Raw genomic sequence first — 27,940 nt, 5'->3', positions numbered from 1 at the left:
GTATGTCTTTTACTGTAATAAACCTTTTTATTTAAACATTCACCATATTGTTTGATGTCACCTCGTATAACTGAAGTTCTCCAAAAATATGGTGAAACTCACCAAAGACTATGCCTATGGACTAAGCTTCCATTCAGCTCTTTTGTGGACTGCTCTTTAATATGAACAGATAACCAAGGCTCCCCAGCCATTTGAAGAAGATACCAATATGAAAATATGAGACAAATACAAGAATATGGGAGTGGAGCAGGGTGGAACACATCTTAAAAGAAGAAGAGACCACAGAAAGAAAAATTTAAAACTATGTGTTACATTGCAAGAAACAGGAATATCAAAATATACAAAGAGCATAATATACAAAGAGCTTTTGGATATTAAAAATATGACAGCAGAAATAAAATCAAGTCAATAGAAGGGTTAGAAGACAAAGTTGGAGACATCCACTTTGCATCTATAAAGTAGAACAAAAACAAAAAAGATGGGAAATGGGAATGAAAATTAAGACCTATGTGAGATATTAAACCTTAAATAGGAGGTTGAGAAAGAGATAGAAAAAACATAAGAGAGGAAATTATCAATGAAATAATTAAATAAAATTTCACCAAATTGAAGAACATTAATATTGTAGCTAAAAGGACCTAATGAGTGCCAAACAGTGGTTGAAAATAAATAATACCAAGGCACATTATGAGTCTTCAGAATACTAGGTGCAAACACAGGATACTAAAATTTCCCAAGTTAACAATTTTTCATTAAAAAAATTTCAAGTATCAGATAATGCTGACTTTAAAATTACAAAGGAAACTATTAGAAAGTGGAGCAAAGCATTTTCAGCATATAATTCTATATCCAACCACACTATGAATTACAGGTTAGGGATAAACACTTTCAGATATGTAAGGACATACCTCTTTTCCAGGCAGCCACTAGAAGGTATGGTCTACAAAGGAAGGATTAAACAAAGAAATAATAATGTGTGCCATTTTTGGTTGTGGTCTGACAAAAGAGAGATGTAAACATATGTTCACACAAAAACCTGTACATAAATGTTTATGGTAGCTTTATTTATAATCACCAAAACCAGGAAACTATCTAAATGTCCTTCAACATGTGAATGGATAAACAAACTTTGATAACATCCATAAAATAGAATATTAATTTGCAACACGAAGGAACGGACTGATGCACACAGCTACGTGGATGAATCTGAAATGTGTTATGCTTCGTTAAAGAAACCAGACAGGAAAGCTACACACTGTAGGATTCCATTCGTATGACATTCTGGAAAAGGCAAAACTATAGGGACAGAACCAGCAGTGGTTGCGATGTGCAGAGAATAGGGGAAACAGACTGACTATAAAAGAGCACTTTTGTTGTGATGAGGCTCTTCCACATCTCAATTATGGTTTCAGTTAATGGTGACTGTTACATGATTGTATACATTTCTTTAAACTCCTTGAATCTAAAAGGGATAAAATTGTAAGCAAATTATATCCCTAATAAACCTGAGTGAACAATAAGAACCACTGTAAATGTTACTCCGGTAATGAGGCCTTCCCTGGCCTCCTAGTGTTCATGGCCCTGTTCCCTACCCATCCTACCAAGTTCCCCTCCTTCCCTTCCCCTGCTTTAGAAAACCCTTTGCCGGGTCTCCAGGAACTGTTTGGTCATCTCTAAGTTGTTGCCCTTTTCACTTAAAGAATTAAAGTCATTTGACCTTTCTTCATTGATCCTGATTTTCTACTCTTTTAAATGGTCTCCTATTTCATACTTTTCATCTTAATTGTTTTACCCAGAATACATAAACTTTCAAATATAGGTAATTTGCATTTTTTTAAAAAGCATTCTAATGGTGAAATCAAGATTGTGTCTCCAGGGTTAACACTCATGTTTTTATCCATAGATAGCAGTGAATGCCTTGCAGACGACTGTAGTATAATCGCTGGAGGGAACCTCATTGGTTGGCACCCAGACTCAGCCGCTGTGTTGTGGCGAAGAGTCTTGGGAATCCTCGGAGATGTGAATAATATCCAGTCACCCAAGGTCCATGCCAAAGTTTTTGGCTACCTCTATGAACTCTGGTACAAACTAGCAAAGGTATGTCCTGCTATGTTACCTTTTATTCTAATGTGGGAACATTTATTCCTTGTTTAACATGAGAACTATTGCAGTTCACTACTGAACATATCCTGGAACAAAAGTTAGGTGTTTATGCAAAGAATGTTTGATTATCAAATAATAATACTTAATGGTTTGGTCATTTTATAAATGCAGAAGAGTTATTTAATTTAATGCATAAGTAGACTATTACTATAGGATTTTTAAGAAAATGGTATCATTCAGTAGTTTTAATTACTCTCTTTATAAAAGTGGTACTGGTTTTATTCTTTTTTTTTTTAATTATTCTTTTTGTTGTACAATAAAACCAGTGGGAATGGTTTGGAAAATGTAGGACAATACTAAGAAAAATATTAACATCACCATCCCACAGAGATAACCAATATTAATATGTAGTCTTATTTCTAGGGATAAACACATTTTTACAAAAGTAGAATCTTAGAGTACATATAATTTTCATTCTGGCTTTTGTTTTTGTTTATAACATACATTTTCCCCCATGTTACTGTATTTTTAAAAAGAGAACATGATTCATGTTTGTATGGTATAACTTGTTGAGCCATTCCTTTTCATTTGGAATTTAACACCTCTCTAGGCATTAACATTCAAGGAAAAACAATGCCCTAGTTTTGTATTAAATCTAAAACCACATACAGTAGATAAACAATTCAAAAGGACACTAGATTTCACAATAAAAGAAAAACTTGTAAATATTGTAGGTTTTCACTCAACTTATAGAAATTTAATTGGAAGCAGCTATTTGACCATGGAACACAATATTGAAATATTGGGATAAACTGTTGTCTTCCCTAAAATTCTCCTCTGTGTGAATTAGATACGGGATAATCTAGCAATAAGTCTGGATAACCAGTCTTCTCCATCTCCTCCGGTCTTGATCCCACCACTCAGAATGTTTGCATCATGGCTATTTAAGGCAAGTAGATATGTGTTTATTCCTTTCTTGTAATTTCCTCTTCCTTCCTGAAATTGAGTTTTAAAAATGTAATTGCCCAAGACTGCATGTTTTGAAGACAGGCTGGATCTTACTAAAGCCAATACGTCCCACATCTCCATGAACAACTCTTATGGAAAACTGAGAAGTAAATGAAATGTCTAAATGCTCTGCATCTGGAGTTGATTAAATCTTTAAACATCATCTCCTTGGCAGGCGACAACATTGCCAAATGAATATAAGGAAGGCAAACTACAAGCCTACAGACTAATCTGTGCCATGATGACCAGACGCCAGGATGTTCTGCCAAACTCGGACTTTCTGGTGCATTTTTACCTTGTGATGCACCTGGGATTAACCAGTGAGGATCAGGTATTTTGTGACTTCTTTATCATGGTAGTCAGTTATTTGGAAAGTGCATATCACTCTTTGCAAGTTAAATTGGAGTTTATGAAAATATATCAGAAATGCTAAAATTCTCAGTAGTTTGAATTCTGTTATACACAGCAACAACATTGGTCTTCAAAAATGTAAATCTGACTTTCTCACATCCCTGCTTCTCCCACTGACTGCATTGCACCAACAAAATTTGAATTTCCTTCTATGGCCTGTACAATTCTTTGTGATCTAACCTCTGCCTGTGTTGTCAACCTCAAAAATGTGATTTCAACCACTTTTTGTTGGGGTTCTACATTAGATGTTGTTTAAAGAAAATGGTTCTGGTCATTCACAAAGGTTTGAAAACATTGTTTTAGGAGTTAGGATGTTGTTTTTTTTGAAGACCTCACCCATAAATTAAGGCTCGTGATGTTTCTTAATGAGACATTATTTTAATTTTTCCTAAAAGAAATATGATTGGTGGTTAAGTTGAAACAGAAATGCAAAAGCAGCCCCTAGCAACAGCGCCTCCTTGTAGACCCTGTGTGTGCAGTGTGGGATGTGGCCAGCCCCTGGCCTTCCTCCCTTGGAAAGTCCCCTGCCAGTGAGAGACAGGAATACTCTGACTCTTGATTTGCTCTCGGAATACCAGGCAGACAGGTGATGTGATTGGTTTGTACTTCACAGAGATTATTCTGGACTCTGTTTGGAGGATGGATTTAAAAATGTTACAGTAGTAGGACAGAGTAGGAGGTAGGGCCTGGAGAGAAGGAGATTAATTAGGAAGTGGTTAAATGAATGTAGATTTTTTAAATGATGAGAACGAAAATGGTAGCATTGGAGAAGGAAAGAAGGAATAGTAAAGATTCAAGAAATTTTAAGGCATTTAATTTTATCAGTAGGTCTTCTTGACCAATTAGAGGTATGGAGAGTGTTTCAGAATTTACCCTTTAAATTATAGATACTTATCAATGAACTTGAATCATTCATGAACTACCAGTAGCTGTCCTTTCTGTATTTCTTTTGTTCTTTGAATGTGTGATGCAGCCATACAGACCTTTTGATATCCTTCGGATACATGTAAGAGGTCATTCTCCTGATTAACCAGCTTTTCTTTGTTGTTTCAGAATGCACCTGAACTTTCCCAATCCTTAGGCCCTAATTAACTCTTGCAGTGTATTCCCTGATAAAGACTTTGAGCTTTAATCGCTGAGTTTTTATTAGCCATATTGACTACTGAGTTTTCTTTATCATATTTGCTTCAATTTCAGCAATGTGTAAAGGACATCTATTTATCAGGTTGAACTTAGATATATAGTCTCACTTATTTCCCAAATAAATAAAGAAACAGAGATGTGAAAGTAGAACTCCTTTGTGCTCCATGCTCAGATATTTTGCAGCCATCATTGCAGGTGGAAGCATCTTTTACATAGTGATTTAATTCAGGGCATATGGAAGATTAAGGGGTATAAATAGGGAAGAGAATTAACTCTCACAGATAGTAATGAGATTCCTCAGTGACAGAGCCAAGAGATGAAGCTTTAGTTAACAGTGCTATACTTAAAAGCAGGGTTTTGCTAAGATTTTTTAGGAAAAACATTTACTTGAAAATAATAATCAACTGTAGAATCTTCTAATATAATAAAAACAATTTGAAATAAACAGTAAACAGTATTCCTAGAATGAATTTTTTTAGAAAGTCACATAAATAGGTGTAAGTTTAGAATCATCTTTCTATTTTAAAGTGTGTTGGAATAAAAATGAAGCAACAAAATGAGGTGAAATAAACATATTGTAACATTTGAGAACTAAAACATTATTTCAAAAAATAAGACTTTACAGTGTAGAAAAAGGAGTTTTCAAATTGTATACTTAAAATCATTTTTCACATTTTAATGCATGCCATGTTTTTCATTAAGTTTGATCTGTCATTCTTTGTAAAATACGTTACTAGAAGTATTCCCAATGTCCAGACTTCTAAGACAAAACAGGAATATCATAAATCTCTTTTATAATCTGCCTATTGTTTAGGCCATTAGAAGCTTGAAATTGACTGTTTTGCTTTAACCTTAACAATTATTGGTATATGTTTTAGAAGCCCTAACTGTCTGCCAAACAGAATTACTCTGAATAAACTTTATTCCTTTGCCAGAAGAAAATTATACAGAAGACCTTATAATGAAAGAAACTTTTCTTATTTAAGTGAGAAATATCTCTGGTAATTAGTTTAACCATGGGTCCACATGTCTAAATAGATCATGGTAGTGGTTCCAGAATTTGTATGTACTTCTGGAAACACATGTTATATTAATTTTTTAAAAGAAAATAAATTTTTGACTGTAAATAATACAGTTAAATTTTTTAATTGGCAGACTGTGCACCTGTGACTGGTACCATCTCGGGGCGTATTTCCCTCTTGTGAGAGTTCTCAAAGAGCCACACTTTTATGTAGCCTGGAACTAAAAGACTTTGTTGCTGCAGAGAGAACCTTATAAAATTTTTCTTATTTTTGAGTAAGATAAGTGATAGCAAGTAATTTTTAGAATTTTAACATTTATTAGTTTTGTCTTACAAATAAAATCCAAGGTGAATTTCCTCCTTTCGCCTCTGGGTGGCAAACTTGTCTGCATGACTCTCAGGTTTGTGGTTCAAGGACCACCACTGAGCTTTAAAGCTGCCTCAGACCCAGGGCCCTGTGAGCCTGACACGCATGGTCATTTTGCAAATGCTTTTCTCAATCTGAGATTACCAAAATTATGTCAGTTGTGACTAATAAAGTGTTGAATTCGAAATAAGCTCTAAGATGTTAAAAGTCTTTTTTACAGATACAAGGATACTTATAGTAATTGAAGACTTTTTTAATTAAACTGTGTGAAATAGATGTCTTGAAGATTATGTCTCGTTATACAATCATGGAAAATCATGGTTTCATTTAATATGATAGCAAATTAATTATGTAAACAAATCTAGCTATCTCTATGTTTAAAAATAATAATAATATGTGTACCAAATAGCCAGAATTCAAAATGTTACATTCCAAACCAACTTTTTTTGATATTGGTTGGACCAGTTTTAACTATTTTAATAACTTAATAATTTAATAGCTAAAATTATGACCTTATCAAATAGCATTTCCCACAGTGTGACTTCATGATTTTCTAGTATGAAAAAAATGCTTTGAAATAGCTTTATTTTTCCCTCGACTAAGAAGTTTTCAAAATTGATTATGTTATGTTATGGGTTTAGAGAAATAATTAGGATCATAAAGACTTTCAAAATAACAATAAATTATGAACAAAATTTGGGGTGACTTGTGGGGCTGCCCAGCCTGCCTGTGAAGGGGTCTTCCATTTGGTTTCCTTCTACCTGGCTGCTCTGTGTCTGGTGGGCTGGTGGGAGTGGATGATCTTTGTTACCCCAGCACCTGCAGTGCCACAGTCTGCTGGGAATTGTGTGATGTTGTCCCATTGATTCTTCTCCGCAGTTCAGTTAGGTAAATATCATGACCCACTGTATTTTTTGAACTAAGAGAATTTTTGCCCAGTGCCACATATTTTAAAAAGGCTATTAGAGTTCACAGGCAGGCCTAGCTTATTCCATAGGGTATATCTTTTTCATTGATTCACAGCTAGTAACAAGTTGGCCAATAAAGCAGTCCTTGGACTTGGTCCTCTCTTCTCTCTTGTTTTACCTGGGCTCTGGCCTTGGTTCCACCCGACCTCAGAATCCGCCTTTATTGGAGTACCTCCCACATCCAACCTGCAAATACCTTTCTATAGTTGCCTTCCACGTTCATCACCATCTTTCAACTTTTCTTTTAAAGCTGTTCCTGGTTCTTCTTAGGTTTTCATAATGCTTAAGCAACTTCTTCACCTCAATCTTCTGTAAAATATTTGGACATGAAAGGAGTTATGATTTGGATTTATTAAAAGCAGTTCCTATTAATTTCATCATTATTTAAAACATATGGAAAGATCAATATGTGTGAAATGGAAAAGGACAGTTGAGGAAAGAAATTTTATTTTTATGTTTTTAAGAACATATATCAAAAACTGAAAAGTTTTCTTTGCTTAAAATAAGCAGTCTATTTTTTAACAATGACTTACAGATTTAATGTCTTAATGTAATTTGTCATACATCAAAGTTAAGTTCTCTTTTAAATGAAAAGCTTACATTAATGCAGAATTATTATTGCAAATTTGCACGTAGAACTTTTGGGAAATGAAGGTCTTTGTGATTTTCATCTATAATGTCCTATTATCGTATTTTATAACACACCAAAAAAGCAACACACCAAAGAAGCCTCTCTTAGCAGGAGGAATATGTATTGTTCTGCTCTGAAGTAACAATCCAGCTACAAATCTGAATCATAATAGTACAAAGTTATGATACAGTATAATATAGTGTGAAATTGTGTAACAGTTAAGAGCATGGACCTCAGGACAGCCTGTCTGAGCTCCAATCTTGGCTATAACTTTTTAAAAAAAATTTTATTAAATTTATTGGGGTGACATTGGTTAGTAAAATTATATAGGTTTCAAGTGTACAATTCTATAATACATCACCTATATATTGCATTGTATGTTCACCATCCAGAGTCAGTTCTCCTTCTGTCACAATATATTTGACCACCTCTACCCTCTTCTACCTCACTCCCCCTTTACCCTTTGGTAACCGCTAAACTGTTGTCTGTGTCTATGAGATTTTGTTTAATTTTTTGTCTTGTTTGTTTGTTGCTTTCAGTTTTATATTCCACATATGAATGAAATCACATTGTTCTCAATTTTTTTCTGTCTGACTTACTTCTTTTAGCATAATAATCTCAAGATCCATCCATGTTGTTGCAAATGGCAGTATTTCATCTTTTCTTATGGCCAAGTTATATTCCATTGTATATATGTACAACATCTTCTTTATCCAATCATCTATTGTTGTTTCCATGTCTTGGCTACTGCAGATAATGCTGCAATGAACATAGGAGTACATATATCTTTACGGACAAATATTTTCAGATTTGTTTTGTATAGGTACCAGAAGAGGGATTGCTGGGTCATATGGTAATTCTATTCTTAATTTTTTGAGGAATCTCCATACTGTTTTCCATAGTGGCTATACAAATTTACATTTCCCACCAACAGTGTATGAGGGTTCCTTTTTCTCTAAAGCCTCTCCAACACTTGTTATTGTTTGTCTTGTTGAGAATAGCCATTCTAACAGGTCTGAGTGGTATCTCCCTATGGTTTTGATTTGCATTTCCCAACTAGCTTGTGAAATTGAGCATTTTTTCATGTATCTGTTGGCCATTTGTATGTCTTGGGAGAAGTGTCTGTTCAGTTGTTTTGCCCATTTTCTTAATTGGATTGTTTGGTGTGTTTTGTTGTTGTTGAGTTGTATGAGTTCTTTATGTATTTTGGGTATTAGCCCCTTATGGGAGGTATTGTTTGCAAATATCTTCTCCCATTCAGTTGGATGACTCTATTTTGTTGACGGTTTCCTTTGCTGTGCAGAAACTTTTTAGTTTCATATAGTCCCATTCATTTATTTTTGCTTGTACTTCCCTTGCCTTTGAGGTCAAGTTCATAAAATCCTCTTTGAACCCAAGTTCCATATGTTTAGTAACTATGTTTTCTTCTATGCAATTTATTGTTTCAGGTCTTATATTTATGTCTTTGATCCATTTTGAGTTAATTTTGGTATATGGTGACAGATAGCAGTCTAATTTCATTCTTTTGCACGTGGCTTTCCAATTTTTCTAGCACCATTTATTAAAGAGTCTTTTCTCCATTGTATGTTTCTGGCTCCTTTGTCAAAAATTTTATATATATATTTTTATATATAAAATTTTATATATAAAAACATACATATATATATGTATGTATATATGTATATATATTTCTGTGTTCTCAATTCTATTCCATTGATCTATGTGTCTGTTTTTCCTGCCAGGACCATGCAGTCTTGATTATTGTGGCTTTATAGTATAAATTGAAATCAGAGTGTGATACCTCTGGCCTTGTTCTTTTTACTCAGGATTGCTTTGGCTATTTGGGGGTCTTTTGTGATTCCATACAAATCTGATGATTTTTTTTATTCCATTTCTTTAAAAAATGCCATTGGGATTTTGACGGGGATTGCATGAAATCTGTATATTGCTTTGGGCATTATGGTCATTTTAACTATGTTGATTCTTCCAGTCTGTGAACACAGAATATCTTTCCATTTCTTTGTGTCTTCCTCAATTTCTTTTAATAACATCTTATAGTTTTCAGTTGGCTATATCTTTATTAGCCAAGTCATTTGACCTCGTTGTATTTTGGTTCCCTTACCTATAAAACGCAGGTAATTATAGTGCCTACTTCAGAGGGTTGTTTGAAAATGTTGAGGAGGTAAAACACATAATGTACTCAATTTGGAGCCTGGACACAATAGCCTTCAGTAAGTTTGAGCCCTTGCAATGATTCTAGAGAGGGTGTAGAGAAGGACAGCAACAACTAGAGTCTTCTTCCGCATATGTTCTTACTTTTGAACATAATAATTTGACTAAAAATGCAACTAGGCATTGTGGAATTTCAGAACATGTAGAGAAATGACCTCTCGCCACATTGTGGGTCAAACACAGAAATGATATGTTTATTTAATCCTTGTGTGATTCCAAAACGTTCCTTGTGTGTCCCTGGCCATTGGTTCACTTTCCACCCATTCCTCATCCCACCCAGTGTGCCTTATAAATGATGGAAGCCGGAAAGCTGAACTCGGCATGTCCCCAGCTCCTTGCAGCTGGGTTGACATTGACCCAGGTTCCATCTGGCAGAGGCACCTACGTGATGCTGGAAAGCGGATGTGGGGAGTGGTGGGCAGCAGCTGTCATGGAAGTTCTGCTCGGGCACCTGTATGACTGGCAGCGGGAGCAGGCAGCGGAGTCTTGTTGGAACTGCTCTGTGCTGTGCCTACGTGTTCCTGCTTGCCATCTTGTTCCTGGCTGTAGAGGGTTCATGCTCGGTTCCCTGGCACTTCTAGAAATTCTAACAGCCATCTAATGCCCTGATATAAATCCCTTTCCTCTTAATCTCAGCAGAGCAGATTCTGTTATTTGCAAGTAAGAACCTGGGGCAGACGGTGACTACTCTGCAAGGTACCGTGCTGGGCACTAGCGATGCATGGTTAGCACTGGTTCATATTTCAGTTGTTACGTGCATTTGTAGCATCCCCTACTCCTTTAATTTTAGTTACTGGCTTTGTAGCCAAGAATATTTAACTTGTTTTAGGAACATTTTGCTTTCATTTAAATTTATATTTGAATGAACCTTTGCCACACAAATGTTAAAGAAAACACAATTTTAAACATATGTAGAGTAATATCCTATCATAGAAGTCAAAATAGTTCATGACTTTCTTAACGGATGTTACAATCTCCTCTCATGAGGTATATGATGGAATAATATAATAATAAACAGTCATTTGTAAAAAGATCCCAAGGGGCCCCTCAGTGAGCATAATACTCAACTATGAAAGCAAGGCGCAGGGGTGATACTTGTAATTTGGCCATACCTGGCTCTTTTAATAACCCCAGACAGCCTGTATCATGCAGTGATGTGTAATAATTGCATCACCTTTTCTCAGACAAAGAATTATCCTTTGCTGAAAATTTAGACTTTTAACTAGAACCATATATGTTAGATATACATAAATTTATAAATATATTTAAAGCTAAACATAAATGTTCAGTTTCAGAGAAGGAAGAATTAAGATGGCAAATTAAGGATCTTGTTTATCTCACATTCAAAGAAATAATTCTAATACATCTACCATTGCTTATCTGTACAGCAAGTATTTTCTTTTTTACCAAGGTTTGAATTAATGGGATTTTAATTCAATGCTAGCAGGTTAAAGTGCATATTTATAAATTTAAAGGTCCAACTGATGTTTAGGCGATTAAATATTAACCCTGATGTGTATCAGTAGAGGAACTTTGGAAGGCTAATTTAAAAACTTTATTTAAAAACAATTAAAAGAAAACTATAGGGTTGTACAGTGAGTAAAAATAGGACTAATTCTGGGCCTTATTCCTAAGGTTTTTAAGAATAAGGAAATGTATCTTCCAAGGCTGCAAAATGTATTCAACATTTGACTTCTATGTATGACAAGCTTCATATCAGATGCTAAAAGATTTGGGTGCTAGATTCAACTTTGTCACCCACTGGCCATGGGTACTTGCCTGACCACAGGTGATCAAGTGATTGAGCTAGACTAGAGGACCTCTAAGGCTGCCTGCTATTGACCATTTTTGGACCTTCTGATTTATTTGGAAGCAGTTTATTATTAGGTTCTTTACTAAATATAATAAAACGTTCGATAAACTTCTCAGGTGGAATATTTTTCCTTACCATAGTAAAGACCTAATCAGGTTTTAAAGGTATATATTTATGTGAGACACACAAATGAGTATAATATCCATCAACTTGTGCAGAGGACCAAATGAGTGAGACACACGTTATAGGAATTGCACTGTGTTGAATACCCCTCTAGTTAAGTTGGTTTGAAAGCAGCTCATAGTGCAGGTGGGATTTCAGCAGGAATTTCAAGGATGAATAGGATTTAGATGATAGCACAAGAAGCAGGGGAGAATTTTGCATATCAAAGATACAGACCTTCTCAGGCCATGTTCAAGGTACAGTGACCATAGTGTTTTTTATTTAGTGTCAGATATGTACTTGAAATAATGTGTAGACATGAATTCAGGCAGCACTGTATAGAGCCTTGATTCAGAGTCTTTTTTCATCCCCTAGATAATTGGGAGCTGTTGACGGTTTTTGAGCATGACACTCAACATAACCAAAAAGCATTTTAGGAAGTTTAAACCACGGTGGTTATGTAAGATGGATTATAATCAGGAGAGAATGATGACAGCACACACAGAAAGGGAATTACTGTAGCAGCCCAGGGGCAAGGTAAGGAGGACTTCACAAGGATTGAGACACAGATGGGGTGTGTGTGAGTGTGTGTGTGTGTGCGTGTGTGTGTGTGTGTGTGTGTGTGTGTGCGTGTGTGTGTGTGTGTGTGTGTGTCAGAGAAAGAGAGATACTTTGGACAAGTAAAATATACAGTGCTGAGTGGTAAGTGCCCTCAAAAAGTAGAGCCTCTTGGCACTATTCCCATTATCTCTCAAAGCAAAAGTCAACTCAGAAAGGCAAGAAGATGAATTCAGAAAAAGGGGGGGGGGGTAGGATGTGACCCCTCTCAGCACTGTGTACATCTTAGCAAAAAGGCAGACAAACAGTGTATAGAGGAGTGTCCTCAAAGAATTCTTGCCTGTTAAGAAGTAGAAATGTATGGGAAAGATTTCCAGATACATTTTCTCTCCACTTAAGAGAACATACTTTCTAACCCTATTGGAGTTCAAACGTTGATGTGCAAACTATAAATTTATTTATAGTTGTTAAACCGGAGAACTTCTAAAGATCTCTGTTAATTTTATGTTTTTGTTAGCTGCTTAAGTTACTGTTTGTTTTTTGAAAGTAATTTGACACTAAAAAACAAATTTGTTTTCCTAAAAATACAATTTTTATTAGCTTTAATTTATTTAAATTAATGGGATTTTATTGAGTATAAAGGTTAACTGGAGCAATAAAAACTGTCAAGTTTGACTTAGGTTTGATGAAAGAATAGTATTTGCAAGGATAGGTAGATTATGTCGAGCCTCTCCTGACATGTATCGTTAAGTTAATGATAATTCTTATTATGTGCTTATTGTATAAATTCAGTGATGAAATGTAGAGTCTATCATATAGTTAATATTATACCATCAAGTAATGTCCAGTGGTTTCTAAGGGTTTCCTATAAGGTTTAATGAGAATGTACAAACCATAGGTTAGTCAAAGTTTTATCAAAAAAAATTATTATAACTGTTCAGCCATCACTGGCTGTGAAACTTAAGATAGACTATACCAAAATAAAAAACTGGAAAGTTTTTTTTTTTCTTTTACAGCTGTAAAACCAATAATTATTTTCACTAAGCTACTGACTGAACCCACTTACACCTAAATAAGGAGAGTAGAAATACGTAGAAGGAACAGATGGTGGAGGTTTGGTTACGAGGTTAAACACATGTGCAGTGAACTTGTTTCATAGCTTTAAAAGGTAAGATGATGGCATGGGAGGCTGATCCAGACAGGAAGAAGACTACCTGAGAGACCAGAAAGTAGAATTTTGTTTGATTTCCCTTTTTGGAGTTAAAGGTGTAAAGAAAGACTTTTCCTTCTTTAAGTAAATGCTATCAGTGAAGAATAGAAGTATGTATATTAGCTATAAGTGTTTAATAAATACATGCTTCATGAAATAAAGCATTAAACTGCAATATAATAGCAACTGAATGTATGTAGACAACTGAAAGATTTTGTTCTTACTAAACTGTTACCATATGATATGGTGTATATGCTGGCCTACATTTTTCAGTAAAGAAAAATGTTCTTTTGCCCTGAGGTCTCTCTCTGGAAGGAGACTGCATGGTGGCATCTTTCAAGGCCCAGATCTCCAGAATCTTCCTTAGTGGACTCTCTGGAGTGTATCTTGTCTTTTCACAGGCAGAGCAGGCACTCTATAAATGTGTTGATTGATAGAAAATTTAAAGAAAAAAAGGAAGACCTTAGAACCACATCACCTCATGGGGAAGAATGGGTGACCAAAGTAGATGAGTGGAATGAACCATCTGGTTGAGACTCTGGTTCCAACTATCAACTTCAAAGCAGTCATGAACTTTGTATGTGGTAAGCTAGTCAACATTCATTACCCTAGAACAGTGATTCCTGGGATGCAGGGGTATTTTGCTACCTCCCTTCCTCTGGGGACATTGGGCAATGTCTGAGGACATTTTGGTTGTCACAAGTGAGGAGTGGAGGGCTCTGGCATCTAGTGGGTAGAAGCCAGGGATGTCATTAAACTTCCTACGATAAAGAATTTATAATCAAAAGTGTCAATAGTGCTGAGGTTGGGAAACCCTGTTTTAAGAGTACTGTGCAGATGACACGGAGAAGAGGCAGGCAATATGAATCAAATGATAAACTCAGTGATCAAAACAAGTATGAAAGACTAGCTCTCTCAATTTAACCAAGGAAATTAAATCATACAAAAATTTAACCAAGGAGATTAAAGTAAGAGAGGCAAATGTTTTTGGTTGAACTGTATGAAAATTGCCAGTATTGAACTATTTTTTCAGAAAAAGGGTGCAGTTTCATATGGTTCAACTTTTAAAATTCTGCATTTATGTTTTGAAAACTAGTTTAAGAAGTAAAACATGGAGTGATATGATTAATTCAGAGTCAGCATGAAAAATGGCTGAGATTTATTTCCGGAAGCCTTATCTGAATAAGTATTACAGCCTGTACCACAAAGTCTGAGGCACTGCAAGCGTGAATGGAGGCAGGAAGGGGTTTAGGGTGGTTCTACTCCCCTCATGCATGCTGCCCAAGTAGCTGAGAGGAAGAAGAATGGCCAGAAAACAGCTTGCATGGTGAAGAGTTGGCACATGGGCACAGATAATTGCCTTCTTCAAATGTCTCGAACTATGCCTATGGGGAGGGAGGGATCAGGCTGTCTTACTTCCAGAGCAGGGACTGACAGATGACTCCCGCTCACCACCAGAGACAACTTTCTAACCGAGTATCCTGTTGAGATATGGTAGATAATTGATTTGAGGTTTGTAAGCCTCTCAGTCTTTAAAGTATCTCTCCAAGGCTATCTGGCTTGGCTGTCTCATGGACTCCCTGAGGAAAAGGGACATCTACTTTAGAGCTTTAGCCCTGGCCTTGCACTTAAGTCGCTGCATCTGTCAGTCAGTGATCACAAAGCCTTTTCTGACTTGAGCTTCTTGTTTCGTGAAATAGTGTCATTGTGGCTCTCTTTGTGGGCCTTGGAAAGGTGAGGACAGTTAAGCCTTCAGTAGGTTCTGGTGTGGTCACTGCAGAGAGGATTCCCCGTTGTGTGAAATATCATTTGTTGACCTGCAAGGTTATCTTTTTCCATTTAGAATTCTATGAAGGTTTTTAGAGTTATTTTTTTTTTTAGGCAGAGAAGAGCTGAGAGATAGAGAGATGACATCCAGTGATATTTCAAGTACTGCATTGTACTTGGGGAGGGGATTTTTTAGCTCCCATTTGGAAAGGAGTGATTTTGAATATAAGAGATTTTAAATCATGATTGTGGTTTATACTCCATAAAGGATAGGTTTGGGTACAAGGAAATAACGTCAGGCAAAGTATTTTAAATTGCAAGTTTTGTTTCTGTGAGAAAGTGCTCTTCTTGTGGGAAATAATCTCTTTTTGTCTGTTGATTTCTTTTTAATACATAACAGTAAGTGATAGTATGCTAATTGCAGATTGTTCAGCTATTAATGCTATTTACTGGAACACATTTTTAGAGACAACATTGTTTTCTATAGAAACAATAAACAACAGTTTTTCTTTTGTTCTTCAATAGAAAAATATTCTTTGGTAGGTATTCATGGGCTAGAGAAATTTTAGCAAAAGAGAACCTTTTAGTAATAAGACGTTAAAATAAAAGACATACCTTTTTTTTTCTATACTAGAGGCTTCCTTTGACCATGTTCAGCATGGTCCTTTTGTCAAGACCCAGTGCCTTTGTGTCACCTATTTGCTTTTCTTCCCTGGGTCCCCATGGAATACTGCCTGTCCCACTGCAGGAGCCCTATGCTCTTGGCCTGGCCTCACTGCATAGCTGTTCTTTACCCCTAAGAGGTCATTGCTGGAAGTCAGGGACCATGCTTTATTCCGCCTCAAAATCCTCCCAGCAGCTGACATGGTACCTTCAACCAAGTCAGCACTTGAGAAATTTGTCAGCTTATTGTTGAATGTTTTTGTATGGAATTATCAGAATGACTTGGCTTTCATTTCACATTCTTTTTTAATGAGTAGATTTTACATTTATTTCAAGTCTTAATTTTCAGTTGATCCTTGAAAATTAATATTTTAGTGATATCATGATTAAAAATGATGGTGTAATTTAATACAATCAATGATGTATGAGGCTCTAGAATTTACAAACTGCTTTCAGATGTCTTCTTTGCCCTTTGTAAGAGCACTTTGGCGTTGGTTTCATTTCCATTCCCATTTTACAGATGTGAAATTGCTCGCTCAGGAGACAAAGTATATGCCCAAGGTTAAATAGCAAATTAGTGGTGTCTTTTAGGAATCTTATCTCCAAATCCCTCTTTTTCCTACTGCCTCATTCCCTCCAACAACTGCCTGAAAGTGACTTTGTTTAAGGAAAAAGAAACTATTTTTTTAGCCCCCCCCCCAAATGAATTTTATTATGTATAAATGAAAAAACAAAATGTTAGATACGGTAGGTAGTCCTAGAATTTGAAGCAGTGAGCCATTTGTCAACTCTTTAGAGGTCAATTAATTATGTAGGCATACCTTTACCTCCTTCCTTCTTGCTCTGGTAGGATTGGCATGTAACAGGCTTCCATCATAGGATGGGCAGACCAGGTGATGTCTCAGGTTTTTCAATACTGCTACTTTGTTAGTGGTTCTGGCCTGAATAAAGTTGACAGAGCTGGCTCCCTTTGGGATTTTTTTCTCTCAAATTTTTGCTAGTCTTCGGAGCTCTTTGTCCAACTACAACTTAAATTACAAAAAAAGGAGTAGTTGTAATTCTGTTGCCCAAGAAGAAATTAAAAATGGCACCGGTTGGGACTGCTCTACATAACTCATCCAGACCTCCATCCTACATTGGCAGGATGGTCTGTACACTCCCAGAATTGAATGACCACCTGATACCCTCTTTCTTATTTTTTTAAATACAGAAAAATGTTGAAAACTTCAACCTTGCTTCTATGTGCGGGTGGATAATTTCACTAGAGACCATACATTTGTATTAGCCTAGAATGAAAAGAATGGATAACAATCATATTCCAAATTTCATTTCTTTTCTGGTTTCAGAGCCCTCAGGAGATATGAGAAGCTTCAACAAAAACAGTTTAACTTCTTTCTTGTCATGGGCTGGGTAACAGCCCAGCCAAGCTCTGTGCCAAGCAGGCTCACTCTCATCCAAACCTGAGAACCACGTTTCCCAGTTTCATCAAGTGAGAAGGAAACATTTTTAAATGCAGTGGATGCTAGTCTTAGCAGCATCAGAAGCCCTAAATCTTTCAAGGAGAGTTGAGTCTGCAGGTGAAAGCACAGAAGCCACAGCTGGTGTGGGTTCGCTAGTGATCACTTTGAGGGAAAAATAGGAATCTTGATTTCTTGTTGCAATCCTGGTAAATTTCTTGATGTTTTTCCATAGAATATTTCTAATCACTGCCTCCCCACACCCATGCCTGCACATGGCACATGCACGCATGCACACACACACACACACACACACACACACACACAGTTTCTTTCTAACAGTTTCCTGAGAAGAATACTTTGGTGGGAAGCATATTTTAGTTTTGAAGATAACATTTTATGAACCAGTTCCTCATATGATAATATTTCTGTGAGAATAAGAGTTACATAGATATTTTGGAAGCACATCTTTAAGTCCTAACAGTCATTTGCTTGAAAAATATACTTTACTTGAAAGTATAGCTTTAAAAAAGTATTATTTTCATTTAAAAATGCTTTTTAGGCAAAGTGAATTAGATGAAAGAATAATTTGCATTTCAGAGGTAGGTAACATCCTCAAAATGGTGCTGTGCTTCATATGTGAGACTGGTCATTCATGAATGTCAAATGATGCTTTATTGACTCTGTGTTAACATTTTTCTCTTCTTATAAAGAGGAAGAGCATGCTTGGGCTTGTGTCCTAAACTTAGGGCAATTTTTGGCTTTGATTGATCTCCTGCTCCGTATCTGTAAAATGAAAAGATTGGATGATGATCTCTTAGCTGTTTCCTCTCAAAGTTTTCATGGTTCCAAAGGAACAAATTAAATACCCCTGTATCCAAATTCAGTAAAGATGTGTTTTCCCTACTAAATTCCTGTTTCATTTTGAGGTAAAACAGTAGGTAGCCAGAGCCTCATCCGTATTCCAGCATGAGAGTGAGATGATTATTGTATTGGACATCACTGGTGGTGTTGATTAAACCTGAGTGTGTTAAGCCTGTGGTTTTATCCAAGAATTTCTTTTTCATATTCTAAGAAGAATATATTTCTAACTGATGCATTCCTAAGACAGGATGAACAGTAAACTTGGAAACAGGATAGCCGCCTGTCTCTTTCATACCTGTATTAATTACGTGTGTGTATTTCAATCATTGTGGCAATTCCTTTCTTAATGGTATTGCTTACATGATTACACACCATAAGTGCATTTCTACCCATCCTGTTATCTGTGATAGCAGTGACTCTGCTTTTATTCTGCTCCAGAACTTTGTAAAGGTTGTAGAGGAGTGGGGTAAAAAAGAGAGTGGAGACTTGATTCAGTTTAGACTTGTCTGAAACAAGCAGCTGATTGCCTCAGAAAAAGCAGGTTTTAGTATCCTCCTATCCCATTCTTACCCACCCTGTTCCCAGCCCCTAGTAAATTCTTGGGATGTACAAATACCATTCTGGGTAGATGTGTCCCTCAGCTTTGGCCATCAGCTTTGTTCCTCTTTCAAAGTGCTGCATCGATGTCCAGCATTCTGAGAGCGCTTTACAAATATGCGCACGTGAATCTGATGCAGCCTTGATGCTCCCACTGTCATCACTTCCCAGCAGCCATTTGTTGACACTCTCATTTACTAAAGTCTCATTGTGAGGAGTTAATAACTGCTGTGGAGCATGTGCATCAGCCTCATTAAGCCAGCCTGTGGTGCAAACTGTAACGCGGTGGATTTGAAGCTTATCTGGGTCATGACTAAGACAGTCATTACATACACAGGCCATGACATCTTCAAGGCACGATTGGTACAGCTGGTAAGTCACTTCTTTTTATGACCCTGCAACATTTTTCCTCATCTTATGGAATCATAAATGTGCCAGAATTTCCTGATGGGTTTGCCATCTCCCTGTCGTTCTCCCGCAGTGAGCTGTGAAGTGCCCATTATAAGAAGCACATATAAAAACTGCCCCTTATGATCCGTGTGCTTCAAGCAGGGTGTTGTGTTGGTCAGAGCAAAGGAGGCTTTATATTGTGTTTGCATTGCTGAGGACTTGGGAGTGAGGGAATGACTTGATTTATGTGACAAAGGGTAAATTCTTTCTCAAGAGTTTCTGAACTCTGAGTACCCTGAGCATCCTCACACAAATTTACTAATTTCCAAAAATATTTTGAGAAAAGATTGCTCTGGGTTTGGAGCCACATCATAGGCTCTGGCTTTCTTCCCACCAAAGAAACAATAGGCATTTTCCTTTTAAACTACTGTGTTCTCCCTAAGATCAGGAACAACACAAGGATGTCCGTTCTCACTGCTTCTATTCAGTGGTGTAACGAGATTCTAACCAGGGCAGTTAGATAAGAAAATAACATTAAAGCCATCCAGACTAGAAAGAAAAAAAGAAAAGCTATCCATATTCACAGATGATATGATCTTGTATATAGAAAATCCTAAGGAATACACATACAGACAAACTAATAGAATGAACAAATGAATTCAGCAAGGTTAAAGGATCTATATACAGAAATCAGCTATATTCTGTCCAACACAATGAACAATTTGAAAGTGAAATTAGGAAAACAGTTCCATTTACAGTAGCATCAAAAAGGACAACATTTTAGGAATACCTGTAGCCAAAGAACTGTAAGATGTACAAGGACTGACAGTTAAATTCTCGAACTCATCCTAGAAAAAGTGCTACATACCTCGCTGCTGAATATCACCATGGTCATCTTTGAAGTACTCCCCTTGGGCAGCTATGCACTGATGCCAGCACCTAGTCTACCCTTCAAAACAATTTTGAAACTCTTTTTCTGCAATAGCCATCAGAGCTGTCGTCGCAATACCGTTGAAGTCCTGAATGTCATCAAAATGTCTTCCTTTTGATATTTCCCTTATCTTTAGATAAAGAAAGAAGTCATTGGGGTTCAGATCAGGTGAGTAGGGAGAGGGTCATCCAATACAGTTCTTTGTTTACTAGCAAAACACTCCCTCACAGACAGTGCCATGTGAGCTGGTGCATTGTCATGATGCAAGAGCCATGAATTGCTGGCAGAAAGTTCAGGTCATTTTCATCCAACTTTTTCGTGCAGCCTTTCCAGCATTTCCAAATAGTAATCTTGGTTAACTGTTTGTCCAATTGGTACAAATTCATAACGAATAATCCCTCTGATATCAAAAAAGGTTAGCAACATCATTTTGACTCTTGATGTTGGACTGACAGAACTTTTTTGGTCGTGGAGAATTGGTTGACTTCCATTGTGCGCTTTGACACTTTGTCTCAGGGTCCTATTGGTACAGCCAAGTTTCATCACCAGTGATAACATGGCCCAAAACATCGTCTTGCCTCTCCAAAAGGTCTTGGCAAACTTCGACTCTCCGGTGCTTTTGTTCATCCTGGTGAGCTGCTTTGGGACCATTTTTGCACACGCCTTTTTCATGCCAAGAAATATCAGTTAAGATTTTCCTGTTTCTCTATCGATGTTTACTTGTCTGCTGTGCTTCTCATAGTCAGCTGATGATTTTGACGCACAATTTGACAAATTTTTGCAATGTTTTTGTCAGTTCTGCTTGTTACTGGCCTCCCTGAGCTCTCTTCATGAGTGACGTGTTCTCTCCCCTCAGAAAAACGTTTAATCCATTTGTACACTGCCGTTTTCTTCATGGCATTATCTCCATAATCTTGGACTAACATGTCCCTGATTTCACTTCCACTCTTGCCAAGTGTAACAAGAAATTTAAGCTTTATTCGCTGCTCTTATTCAAGCTCAGACATTCTCGAGACAGCACACAAAAACACATAATGAACACCACTCAGCAAGACACGCCACATGTTGACAGGAACACAGCTGTGAGACATTGATATACCAAGGTTATGAAACCTTATCGAGCTGTTTGTACAGTGCTGTCAATGTTAGCACACGGTGGCAAGTTCCCAAATTTAATTGTCAGACCTTATATACACTGAAAACTACAAACATTGCTATAAAAAATTAAAGAGCACCTAAATAAATGGGAATATATTTATTTTCTTGGATTAGAATACTCAATATTGTTAAGAGGGCAATAGCCCCCAAATAGATCTACAGATTCAACACAACCTCTATCAAAATCCCAATGAATGGCCTTTCTTGCAGAAATGGAAGAAAATGATCCTAAAATTCATATTCAGTTTCAGGGGACCTTGAAAAGCCAACACAATCTTGAAAAAGAAGAACAAAGTTAGAGGACTCACAGTTCCCCCTATTTCAATACTTACTCCAAAGTTACAGTAATCAGAACAGTGTGGTACTGGTGAAAGGTTAGCCATACAGATCAATGAAGTCCAGAAATAAACCCCATATATCTATGGTCAACTGATTTTCAACAGGGGTGCCAAGACATTCAGTGGGAAAAGAATAGTCTCTTTAATGAATGGTGCTGGAACAACTGGATATCCACATGCAAAAGGATGAAGTTGGACTCCTACCTCATACCATGTACAAAAATTAACTCAAAATGGATCCAAGACCTAAATGTAGAGCTAAAACTATAAAGCTCAGGAAAAAAGATAGGAGTAAATTGTTGTGATCTTGGATTTTGCAATGGATTCTTAGATATGACACCCAAAGCACAAGCAACAAAAGAAAAAAAGGTGGATAAATTTTACTTCATCAAAATTAAAATATTTTATGCATCAAAGGACACTATCAATAGCAAATGAAAAGACAGCCTACAAAATGGTAGAAAATGTTTGTGAATCATATCTGATAAAGGTCTAGGGCAAAGAATGTATAAAGAAGTTTTGCAACTCAACAACGGAAAGATAAACTTCCCAATTTAAAAATGGGTGAAGGACTTAGACTCCAAAGGACTTAGACATTTTCTCCGAAGAAGATACAATAATGGCTGTAAGCACATGGAAAGATGTTCACATCATTAGTCACACCAGGGAAATGCAAATCAAAGCCACAGTGAGATACCATTTTACAATCATTTGGTTGGCTGTAATAATTTTTTTTAAATGATGGAAAATAACAAAAGAGGAGGTGGAAAAATTGGGCCCTCATACATTACTGGTAAGAATGTAAAATGGTACAGCTGCTACAGAAAGTTTGTCAGTTCCTCAAAAGTTAAACATAAAATAGCATATTAACCAGTGTCGTGCAGGAGACCCTGCTCGCTGCGCCATTTGTCGTGCGGGGTGGCCTGTGGGGCCTCTGGTCCTGCTCCCCACATAAGAAGGCAGGATATGGCTAGGCCAAAAAGGAACACCCACGGAGCCATAGGTAGGGGAGTCATACCACTATATTCTCTCTGGCGGATGGGCGAGACACATGCAGTAGTAGCCACACTATCCACAGTCCGCCAATCACTTCTCTGCCTGCCAACCAACCAACCAGTCACCGCAGCCCCGGAGTTACATCAGTAGCCAATTGGCTAACCGGTTACAGCTGATGGCCAACCAATCACAGTTGATGGTCATTCACTACCCGAGCCAGCACCTCGCCACGCGAGGCCAAGAGCCTGGAAACTGCTCTCTGGAACTCTGTCCCCACAACCAGCAATTTCACTCCTGATAACAGGTATTCAAACAAAAACTTGTACAGTATTCACAGTCATCAAAAGGTGGAAACAACCCAAATGTTGATGAAAGGGTAAACCAAATATGGTCTATCCATACAATGGAATTTTATTTGATCATAAAACGGAATAAAGTATCGCCACATGCTGCAACATGGATGAACCTTGAAAACATACTAAGTGAAAGAAGCCAGATTTTTTAAAATGCCGCATGTTATCTGACCCATATTCTGAAATGTCCCGGATAGGCACAGAGATAAAGTAGATTAGGTTGCCTGGTGGAGGGGGAATGGAGAATGACTGCTAATGGGTAGAGGGTTTCAATTTGGGGTAATGTAATTAAATAGTGGTGATAATGCACAATTCTCGGAATATACTAAAAACTACTGAGTTGTACACTTTTAATGGGTGAATTTTATCATATATAAATTATATCTCAATAAAGCTCTTACAAGAAAAAAGCAGTTAAGCTGGTGACATATCAACTCCAGCATAAAATAAAATCCATGTAGTTTTCTTTAAATCCATTAATCAATCTCCCCTTTTTCCTGAAGCAGACAGTCTTCATCAGTATAAAGACTAGCCGAGCCTTTCTTCACAGATGAGGGGTTAATTATAAAACAACCATAAAAAATATTCAAGGCTCTCCTTTAGGGCTTGAGGGTTACAAAGACTTTCTCTGCCTCACGGTTTTACCTCTGAAATCCTGATGGCATGCAAATGGTCAAAGCAGCTTCTGTAGCCATGAGAAGTTTGTTTCATGCTGGTCACTCCCTTCCCCTTTGCATGCTGCTGTCAGGGTCTTCTCCATGGCTTTTTTGTTTTGCTTTTTTTAGTTTCAGGTTTATAAAACAATGTGATAGTTAGACATTTATACCCCTCACAAAGTGATAACCCCCCTCCCCCAATCTACTACCCCTCTGACATTGTATATAGCTGTTACAATTCCATAGTATTTTCTTGTGGTGAGAAGTACCAAGTGATTTTGTTTCTCCAGCCACAGAACCAATTACTTTAACTTGTCATCTTTCTCCTGGCTTTGATAACATAGTTATACCCAGAGAAGTCACATTTGTCCAGCACTTATAAAAATCTCTGTTTTTGTCTCCAAATAGATTATACAATACTTGGCCATGTTAGCAGATAATGGATAGGACATGCCATATATTCCTTGGCTTGGATCTTGAGTGTAATTTTTTAGCTTTATCCTGCTATATTTTTATTTCCAGTGACTTTTCTATAAGTTTAATGCTCGTGACATGATCTGCTGTGCTTTGTCCAAAGGCCATATCATAAAAGCTTTATTTTACTTAAATTCTTTTTAATTGGGGAATATTGGGGAACAGTCTGTTTCTCCAAGGCCTATTGGCTCCAAGTCGGTGTCCTTCAATTTAGTTGTGGAGGGCTCAGCTCAGCTCCAAGTCCAGTCGCTGTTTTCAATCTTTAGTTGCAGGGGGTGCAGCCCACCATCCCATGGGGGAATTGATCCGGCAACCTTGCTGTTGAGAGCTCGTGCTCTAACTAACTGAGCCATCAGGCCACCCCTTCGGAAGCTCAGTGGCAGCTCGTTGTCTTCAATCTAGTTGTGGAGGACACAGCTCACTGGCCCATGTGGGAATCGAACAAGCAACCCTGTTGTTCAGAGCTCGTGCTCTAACCAACTGAGCCATCCGGAGGCCCTAAAGGCTTTATTTTTGTCAACAAAAACTGCTACCTGAATCAGTGTAGAGCATGAAGAGGCCAGGTAGCCTCTTGTGGTATGGAAAGGATGTCTTTGTGTGCGTGATGAAGGAGCAGAGACCCACTAGCAGAAGGAGAAAACCTGACCTTGGGACTTCAGATGTGTTCTTTTGATAACTAGAACCTTTTTGTCACTTGGCATTTCTGAGCTTCGCCCATATAATTGATACTTAGAAATATATCCTCGAGATACTGCAGGATTTTGACTGCCTTTTTTATTGTTAAAGCTTAAATTATATCCAGGTTTAGTGCTAAAAGTATCCCTTTGTATTCAAATTTTTTGATAATTTGTAATTCCACTTGGATGTGGAATGAGTGTACCTTTTTATTAAGCAGGTTAGTGGGATAACCGGATCCAATATTCCCCATTTTACCAAACAAAAGAGCTTCCTATAGAATTTTCTAGATAAAAGACAGGTATCTTCCTTAAAAAATAACAAAATTAATTGTGTAGCATTTTAGTTTTCTTAAACTAAAAAGTTAAAGGAGGAATTCAGTGATTTTGCATAGTAGATTTTATTTCTTAACAATTCCATTTGGCTTCCAGGAAAGTCTGAGTGATTTTAGGTGGAATAACCAGATCTGTTTGCTCCTAAGGAGCAGGCGTGAGTCCGCTAAGGAAAGGAGGGAGACAGATGGCTGGCTATTGTGTTACAACCATCATCTGCTGGGCCATGAGCAAATATTAAGTGAATAATATATGTGTAATTGGTGTGAAAGTACAGTTGCAACATTTCTAATTCCAATTGAAGGAGGGCTACTTCTTGCACATTTGTATTTCACAGAATACTATATTGAAATATTTTTTGTTTTCAGGGTTAATCCATTTTAAACTGCTTTAAAGTGAACATTTTTCCCTCATTTTTGACACCACTGTGCAATATTTTGAATTGAAATGGCTTATAATGGCCCTTTTTTATTTTCCATAACAACATGAGCACTAAATTATAGCTGTGCAATTATGTAAACAATAGAAATGCTTCCAGAATGAATCCTTCCTTTTAAATTTTCATTTTGTGTAATTGTTGGAAGGTTTGGAACCATAATAAACAAACTTATTTTACACATTTATCGTTCTAAAGGTCAATTATAAGAGAACTAAAGAAACAACACTATGCAAAACGAATAAACCAATTTCTGTTGCCATCACCATATGTTTTTCTTATCACTTATGGTTTTTCCAGTTACTGTGTACATAGCATTCAATTAAAGCGATTCATTTACCAAGCTGAATGTGGTTTGTGTTTATAGAACTGTGCTTTGAAGGAGAGGAAACAACACGCCTCTATTTGAATTACCTGATTTTTTGTAAGATCAGTGATAAGAGACAGATGTTCTCACCAGTTACTTTCTCATAAACCTGAATCTTTCGATAAGCTGCAAATTCAAAATTATCATTTTATAATCTGGTTATCACACTCAGGATGTAGCATACATGTGGACTTTTAACGAAAAATGAGAAAAATACTAGTCTTGTGATCTGTTCACTATATTATAGCATGTTGAAGAATTAATTTTATTGCCTTTGAACAAAAGCTTGTGAAAACGTTTTGTCTGTTTGAAAGTGATCAGTTTTCAAGAATAAACAATTCCTATTTTAGAGTCCATTTTTTATTGAGCTTATTGTTTAGCTTATTGTTTTTAGTATGTTTAGAGTGTGAAAAAGAAACTGATTTTTGCTACCAGACTCACTTGTTTGGGGTAAATTCTAGAACTCCTTAGAATGTAGAAAATTTAAAAGGATCATTTTCCCTTTTTTATTTTGCTTATACACTATGGCTAATTGTTGTAAAGCTTTGCTAAGGATGTTATTTGAAAGCGTTAATTTCTAGAGTGTTTAATTTCTGGGTTAATGTAATCTAAGAGACGTATTTGTGCCATCTTTGAAATGTTTTAAAATGTTCTTTCTGAATATCAGCAAAACAGTAAGTAGTTCACTGAATTCTCCAAAGTAAATTCTAGAAAGGGAAATCTTTCATAGTCCTTCCAGTTTGGGGGGGGGGGGGGAATATTTCTTTCTTGTCACTGTTTACTTCTGTAAGGTCCTTTCCAGTTTACAGAGGCATGTATTCACATCTACCATCCCATTAGATACAGCTCTGTAAAGGTTCAAATCATCCCATTTTATGGAAGAGAAATGTGAAGCTCTACACATGACATGATCTGCCCACAATCACAGACACTGGGCCTTGAACCCAGGCCTCGTGGTCCCCCTTCTAGAGAGGAGTTGTTCACTGGTGGTCACAATGGAGGTAGCACTGAATAGCATCAAGTCGCATGGTAGGAAAGGGCCCAGTCCTTGGCCCCTTTCCAGACCCTTTGGGTAGGCAGACTGGAGCAGGTACAGAACTTCTCTCACACCACACTAGGCTGCAAACCACCCTTTTCAACAAGGAGAGCCTCCATCAGACAGTGACAGTTAGCAAAAATTGAGTAGTCTTGGTTTAGTTATTGTACTGTTTTAAGGATTATTTTCTGTTTATGACACAGGTTGCTAGTTTTTCCAGAATAAACTTAAAGTTCAAAAAAGTAAGTTACTTTGAAAAACAAGTAATGTTCACTTTGGATGTGGACATGACAAAAAAATGTGAGGTTGTACATGAATAATTGACGTTTGGGAAGTGCCATTCTATGCTGTCTGTAAAGCCCTGGAGACTGTGAAGAAAGTTTCAGTCTCAAGATTTTAATTTTTCCAAAGATTCCAGTTACAGCTGTGATCTTAATGTATCAAGGGGAAAGTGAAAGAAAGATTCTACTAGAAATGAGTGGAGCATTTTGTGGATGTCTCTCTCTTGGGAATATACACCTGCTCTTTTGAGTACCACATAGTTATTGCTAACTTTAAAATGTTATCACAAAGATATAATCTTAGGGTTGTTCCACCTCAGTGTGGATAGGCAAAATAAGCAGGCATATGGCCATAATATGGCTGACTGGCCACATATTTCCCTCTTTAACCCCCACATTAACCCTGCTCCAGTGCCATCTTTAACTGGCCACAGCAGCACAGGCTCCACTTCTCCTAGGGGTGTCTTTCGTGGGTGGCAGGGTAGGGTAGGCTAGCCATCTGTTATTTTGCCCTCTCTTTCTAATCGTCTTGCCCATAGAAA

At 37.0% G+C, this 27,940-nt stretch overlaps 1 protein-coding gene and 1 long non-coding RNA gene across 10 annotated transcripts in view; one reads left to right on the top strand and one right to left on the bottom strand.

The window, feature by feature from the left end:
- LOC141568264 (uncharacterized) overlaps positions 1–22,025 on the bottom strand; it is a 34,056-nt gene extending 12,031 nt beyond the window's left edge. Inside the window, exons 1-3 of one of the 2 annotated variants that reach the window (XR_016018235.1) lie at positions 20,234–22,025; positions 8,252–8,411; positions 7,218–7,330 (exon numbers count right to left, since the gene is read on the bottom strand). This is a non-coding gene — a long non-coding RNA (uncharacterized LOC141568264). The remainder of the gene's footprint in view (positions 1–7,217; positions 7,331–8,251; positions 8,412–20,233) is intronic. The other variant, XR_012491362.2, reaches the window with a different exon arrangement.
- Positions 1–27,940, top strand: part of RALGAPA2 (Ral GTPase activating protein catalytic subunit alpha 2) — a 332,861-nt gene that overhangs the window by 154,483 nt on the left and 150,438 nt on the right. For all 8 annotated transcript variants that reach the window (XM_019712539.3, XM_019712535.3, XM_019712536.3 and 5 more), the window contains 3 exons: positions 1,904–2,097; positions 2,954–3,052; positions 3,287–3,442. In XM_019712539.3, coding sequence (XP_019568098.3) covers positions 1,904–2,097; positions 2,954–3,052; positions 3,287–3,442 — 449 coding nt within the window. The remainder of the gene's footprint in view (positions 1–1,903; positions 2,098–2,953; positions 3,053–3,286; positions 3,443–27,940) is intronic.

This window comes from Rhinolophus sinicus, chromosome 13, assembly GCF_057876585.1.
Source record: "Rhinolophus sinicus isolate RSI-liver-muscle chromosome 13, RSI-T2T, whole genome shotgun sequence".
Taxonomy (NCBI): Eukaryota; Metazoa; Chordata; class Mammalia; order Chiroptera; family Rhinolophidae; genus Rhinolophus; species Rhinolophus sinicus.
This window is presented reverse-complemented; position numbering and strand designations above follow the sequence as displayed.